Source organism: Panthera leo, chromosome A2 (assembly GCF_018350215.1).
Source record: "Panthera leo isolate Ple1 chromosome A2, P.leo_Ple1_pat1.1, whole genome shotgun sequence".
Lineage (NCBI taxonomy): Eukaryota > Metazoa > Chordata > Mammalia > Carnivora > Felidae > Panthera > Panthera leo.
Genome location: NC_056680.1, coordinates 91,403,458 through 91,409,846, shown reverse-complemented (window position 1 = coordinate 91,409,846; position 6,389 = coordinate 91,403,458). Strand labels below are relative to the sequence as shown.

General features: G+C 52.6%; 1 protein-coding gene across 1 annotated transcript; it reads right to left on the bottom strand.

The window, feature by feature from the left end:
* Window positions 1-1,048: 1,048 nt before the first annotated feature.
* Window positions 1,049-6,134, bottom strand: LOC122207245 (the record flags this gene model as incomplete). Its single annotated transcript, XM_042917212.1, is given in 2 exon segments — window positions 1,049-4,075; window positions 4,077-6,134. Coding segments are annotated over 2 exon segments (5,085 nt in total), but the record flags the coding sequence as incomplete, so codon positions are not given.
* Window positions 6,135-6,389: the final 255 nt, after the last annotated feature.

Sequence of the window (6,389 nt, the reverse complement as noted above, 5' to 3'; positions counted from 1 at the left end):
TTTGCTGTTTTGAAGTTTATATAAATGGAATCATACAGTATATGCTCTTGTGTACAATTTATTTTGTTCCATATTAGGCTTATGAGATCAACCCACCTTGTAGGCATGAGACTAGGTTTGGGCAAATCTGTATTTTCTGCCTCCTCAAGTGGTAGACATTCCCAACCTGTAATATTCACATAAAATGCTGAAACCAGTAGAGTAATAGCTTTAAATTCTGTGAAATGGTCAACTTATTATGAAAATGAAGTATATACTGTTATGCCCAGAATTCGTGATCCCCAAAGACCACCAGGGAGCCGAGTCCGATGCAAAAGCAAAAGAACCTTTATTCGAGCTAGCTCGAGCTCAATCCCCTACCTGCACCGACGCAGCGGTGAGATACCAGGGAGAGAGAGCGAGTTTCAAAAGCACAAAGGTTTTATAGGGGTCTAGGGGCAGTTGGTGAGGTAATGGCTGTGGCCTCAGCCGATTGGCTGGGGAAGGGTCGGAGTCCTGTTACACAGGTCGCTGGGCGTGTTTTGATCAGAAAGTTTGAACGGGTGAGCGGGAGGTTACTCAAGGGGAGGAGGCGCAGTCTGAGGTTTCTGTGATTTTCCCGGAAAAGGGGTCATGTTGGGGACATAGTCACTCAAGGTGGAGAACACAGAACAAGATGGAGTCAGCCGGCGTAGGCCCGCCCTTTCATTCCCCCCTTGTCATGTAACTTACGGACCCAATCATGGGACCAGCTGCATTTATGGTGACAAGGGGAACAGAGTTTGGAGGTTTACGCTAAGTTCTGGGAAGCATGTGTCCCTGGGGTGGCTCTGGGAGGTCTAATTAAGTATTGTCCCTGAGCTGGTATCTATGATCTGCCAGGTGATGTTTTGGGGGGTGTGGGGACTCCTGGTAGCATGAGCAATGACAAGCAGAGTTAACAGAGTTACCAATATTAGGTGGGTCGAATGCGCTGTAGCTTGAGCTTGAGCTTGAGCGGGTTGTGTTGGTCCCGACTGATGGCCCATCGCGTGACGAAGTCCTTCCGGATCGAGGAGGGGTCCGCTGGCCGAACGTGGGTGTGATGGACCCAGGTCGCGATGCCGTCTACTTTGAGAGCGGTGGGGGTTGTCAGCACTACAATGTAGGGTCCCTTCCAGCGCGGCTTGAGAGTCTCTCGGTGGTGCCTCTTGACATAGACCCAGTCTCCCGGCTTGTACTGATGAGGTGTCAGGGTCGGGCCAGCCTCGTAGATGGCATGGAGGCGCGGCCAAATGTCCTCGTGCGCCCTCTGGAGCCCTCTCAAGGAAAGAAAAAGTTCTTGATCTTTAAACTCTGCAAGAAGTTCAGCTCGAAGGCTGGGAATAACAGGGGGTGGCCTGCCAAACATGATCTCGTAGGGAGTAAAACCCAGAGTGTAAGGAGTGTTTCTAACCCGGTAAAGGGCGTACGGTAGGAGAGTCACCCAGTCCCCGCCAGTCTCCATGGTTAATTTGGTAAGGGTCTCTTTTAGGGTTCTATTCATTCTTTCTACCTGTCCTGAGCTCTGGGGCCTATAAGCACAATGTAATTTCCAGTTTGCCCCCACCGCCTTGGCTACTGCCTGTGTTACCTGAGAGATAAAAGCTGGTCCATTGTCTGATCCTACCATGGCAGGAAAACCATACCTGGGTAAGATGTCTTCTAGTAGCTTCTTAGCCACCGTCTGAGCCGTTTCATGCTTGGTTGGGTATGCCTCCACCCAGCCAGAGAAGGTGTCTGTAAATACTAAAAGATATTTATAACCATACTTTCCTGGTTTGACTTCAGTGAAGTCGACTTCCCATTGGGCTCCCGGTCTGGTGCCTCTGAGCCTGGTTCCTTTTTTATTTGATATGGCTTTCGCGTTGGTGAGTTGGCAGGTCTTGCAGGCAGATACAACTTGCTCTATTTTGGTGTCCTGTTGGTGAATCTTGATTCCGGCATGTCGGATTAAGTCTTTTAATTTTTGGGCCCCCATGTGAGTAGACCGATGCATGTGCTCTAATACTGAGACTCCGAGCCGGTCTGGCAGCACGAGCTCCTTGTTAGGTGTATACCACCATCCCTTTATCTCCTGGGCCATGGGGAGTTTCTTGATCCTCTGTAACTCCTCCTGGGAGTATTTGGGCTGGTCTGGTAAAACTGGGTCTCCCGGGTATGGTAGTTGTATGGTCATGGTGGGGACTGGAGTAAGGGCTACTGCCTTGGCTGCCTGGTCAGCCTTTCGATTACCTCTAGCTACTGGATTATCAGCTTTTTGGTGCCCTTGGCAGTGGACAATGGCTAGCTTGGCAGGAAGCCATAAGGCCGTAAGCAGGTTAAGTATCTCCTGCTTATTTTTTATAGTCCGTCCTTCTGCCGTCAGTAACCCCCTCTCCTGATAAATTGCCCCATGAATATGAGCTGTGGCAAATGCATAACGGCTGTCTGTGTAGATGTTAAGCCGTTTTCCAGCTCCCAGCATCAGCGCCTTGGTGAGGGCTATGAGCTCCGCTCGCTGGGCTGATGTTCCGGAGGGTAGAGCCTCCGCCCATACGGTGTCCGTTTCGGTGACCACCGCTGCACCCGCATACCTGTGTCCATCTCGCACAAAGCTGCTGCCATCAGTGAACCAAGTAGCCTCGGCATCGGGGAGGGGCTGGTCGGTCAGGTCCATCCGGAATCCATGTACTCGTTCCAGGATTCCCGCACAGTCATGTAGTGGAGCACCTAGGTCAGGGTCGGGCAGCAGGGTTGCAGGATTGAGGGCTGCACTGGGGTGGAACCGCACTCGTGGAGGGTTGAGTAGGAGGCTCTGGTAATGAGTCATACGTGTATTGCTCATCCATCTATCCGGAGGCTGTTTCAGGACCCCTTCAATGGCGTGTGGGGTCGTGATCCAGATCTCCTGTCCTAGGGTGAGCTTGTCTGCATCCTTGACTAGGAGTGCTGTCGCCGCAATAATTCTTAGGCATGGCGGCCAGCCGGCAGCCACTGGGTCTAGTTTCTTAGACAGGTAAGCCACTGGGCGGTTCCAGGGGCCTAAGGCTTGAGTTAGAACCCCTTTTGCTATTCCCTTATGTTCGTCTACAAAGAGGTGGAAGGGTTTCGTAATGTCTGGTAGGCCCAGGGCTGGGGCACTTAGGAGGGCCTTTTTTAACCGATTAAAGGCAATTTCTTCTTTTTCAGTCCATTTAAATGTTTTCCCCTCTTTGGTAGCTTCATATAGGGGCCTGGCGATCTCAGCAAAACCTGGAACCCAGAGGCGGCAGTAGCCGGCTGATCCTAGGAAGAATTCCCTCACTTCTCTTCGGGAGGTGGGAGTAGGGATCTTTAGGACAGTTTCTTTTCTGGCATCTGATAACCGCCGCTGTCCGCCCTCTAGGATATATCCCAGGTAACTTACCCTCTCCCTGCATATCTGAGCCTTCTTCGTGGATGCCCGGTACCCTAAGGCCCCCAGGGTAGCCAGCAGGTCCTGGGTCCCTCGCTCACAGTCTTTGGCCGTGTCGGCAGCAATCAGGATGTCATCTACGTACTGTAGGAGGGTGAGGCCAGGGTGCTCCCTTCTGTACTCACCCAGGTCCTCGTGTAGTGCCTCGTCGAAGATGGTGGGTGAATTTTTGAATCCCTGAGGTAGCTGTGTCCAGGTGAGTTGCCCACTGTAGCCCTCCTCCGGATCATGCCACTCGAAGGCGAGCAAGGGTTGGCTCTGGGGTGCCAGCGGCAGACTGAAGAAGGCGTCCTTTAAATCTAGTACAGTATACCAGACCCTGGAGGGCGCCAAGGAGCTCAAGAGAGTATATGGGTTGGGAACAGTTGGGTGTATGTCCGCGACCCTCTTATTTACTTCCCGGAGGTCTTGTACCGGTCGGTAGTCATTTGTGTGAGGCTTTTTGACCGGCAGTAAGGGGGTGTTCCAGGCAGACTGGCAAGGAACTAGTACCCCTAGGCTTCGTAGTCTCCGGATGTGTGGCTGGATCCCCTTCCGGGCCTCCTGAGACATGGGGTATTGTTTGATCCTTACCGGACTCTCTCCTGGCTTGAGCTCTACGAGGACTGGGGTCCTATGAGCGGCTAGTCCCATCCCCCCCCCCAGTCTCTGCCCAAACCGAGGGGAATTCTTGTAGCCATCTGTCTATATTATCCTCTCTCAGGAGCGCCTCCTGGTGGAGGAGGTATTCATCCTCCAGTTTCATGGTCAGTACCTGGATGGGGTGGCCCTTGCCATCGGTGACCTGAGGCCCCCCTTGTCTGAAAGTTATCTGAGCTCCAATCTTGGTCAGTAAGTCCCGTCCTAACAGCGGGTAGGAGAATTCTGGTATTACCATAAAGGAGTGGGATACCCGGCCCGTTCCCAAATCTACTGTTCTTCGGGTAGTCCATGAATACTGGCTCATACCAGTTGCCCCTTGTACCCAGGACTTCTTGCTGGCTAGTTTTCCTTGTGGGGTGCGGAGGACCGAATGTTGTGCTCCGGTGTCGACAAGGAAGTCAACAGGGGTCCCCTCCACTTTAAGAGTTACCCTGGGTTCGGGGAGAGGGTCCGAACCCCGACTCCCCTAATCACTTAGTTCATCTAGCTCTAGGACTTTTACTCGATCAGTCTTGCTTCCTTTCCCGCCGGCCCTTTTCAGACAATCTCGGGCCCAATGCCCTATCTCCTTGCAGTATGCGCACTGATCCTTCTGCAGCCTCTGCTTCCCCCCCTTGGTGGTTCTTTTACCTTTTCTTGTGTCGTCTGCCAGCTGCCGGAGATGGCGGTCTCGTTCCTCAGGGGAGTCAGCAGTGGTAGCTAGTAGTATTCTGGCCAGGTCTCGAGTCTGCTTACTGCTGGCAGTCGCCATGGCGCGGGCCTGCTTGTCCTCAGGAAGCTCCCGGTTATTATATACCTTTTCGGCTACCACCAGTAAGTCCTGCAGACTTTTTTCTCCTAGTCTATCTATTTTCTGTAATTTTCTCCTAATGTCTATGGCCGATTGGTTTACAAAGGCCATGATAACAGCTGCCTTGCTTTCCAGAGCCTCTGGATCCATGGGGGTATAGGTACGGAATGCCTCCATGATCCGTTCTAAAAAGGCAGCCGGAGATTCATCTTTTCCCTGTTGTACATTTCCTACCTTGGCCAAATTGGTTGGCTTTCTAGCAGCCATTCGGAGACCCCCCATTAGAGTCTGGCGGTAGACCCGGAGCCTCTCCTTACCTTCTGCCGTGTTGAAATCCCACTGGGGCCGAGTTAAGGGGAAGGAGGCATCTATCTGAGCCTGGTTGGTGGTGGGATTCCCGTCTGTGCCCGGAACTAGTTTTCGGGCCTCGTTGACGATTCTTTCTCTTTTTTCAGTCGTGAACAGGACCTGCAAAAGCTGCTGGCAATCGTCCCACGTGGGCTGATGGGTAAAAAGAACAGAGTCTAATAAATCAATAAGCCCTGCCGGTTTCTCAGAAAACTTAGGATTCTGAACTTTCCAATTGTAGAGGTCACTAGTGGCGAAAGGGCAATAGTGATGGGGCTGGTTCCCCTCCGCGTCTGGGGGTCTGGTGGCTCGCAGGGGCAGAATAGTGGAGTCGGCGGCGGAGGCAGATTGCTCCCTCTGAGCCCTTTGTCTGGTGAAGGGCGGGCTTCCCACTGGAGCGTTTCCGCCTCCCGCTCTCGGAACAGCGTCTGCCTCCCCCGGAGGGGGAGGATGGTGTTCTTCCGGCATCCTAGAGGGGTTATACGAGGGAGGAAAAATTAATTCTTCTTCAGTACCCCACTGTAAGACAGGGTAGAGGGGTGCTGAAGGCTGGATAAGACTTTTCTTCTTCTTTGTCCCCTGCAAAGCAAGAATGGGTTTTGGCTCCGGAGGGAGCGGGGCTAGGAAGGGCTTAAGCCAAGAGGGTGGGTCTTCTACAAGGTCCTGCCAAGTGATAATGTAAGGGAGCTGATCAAGATGGCCCGTCTTAGGCTGAGAGATGATACTCCTGACTCGGTGGATGGTAGGGAGGTCGAAGGTCCCCTCTGGTGGCCATCCGACATTGAAAGTTGGCCACTCGCTAGAACAAAAAAACTGCCACCGACCCTTTCGGACTTCCACACTGAGGTTGTTAGCTCTTCCCCTCACATCCTTAAAGTGATCAATCATAATACTTAGAGGAGTAGTCTGAGTCTGTCCCATAATGTCCGTCCAGTAAGTCCACAGAACAAAACAGAGAAACACAAAAACAGACAAACAGAGGGCCCCTAGAAACTCTTCCAACTCCATGGAAGCAAAACTGATTGAGGGGATTCCACGTCCCTCCAAAACCGATGAGGGGATTCCACGTCCCTCCAAAACCGATGAGGGGATTCCACGTCCCTCCAAAGACGACGGCCTCACGCCGACCAGCGGGAGCGACCCGCCTCGTCTCAGACCTTTGAGGGGATTCCACGT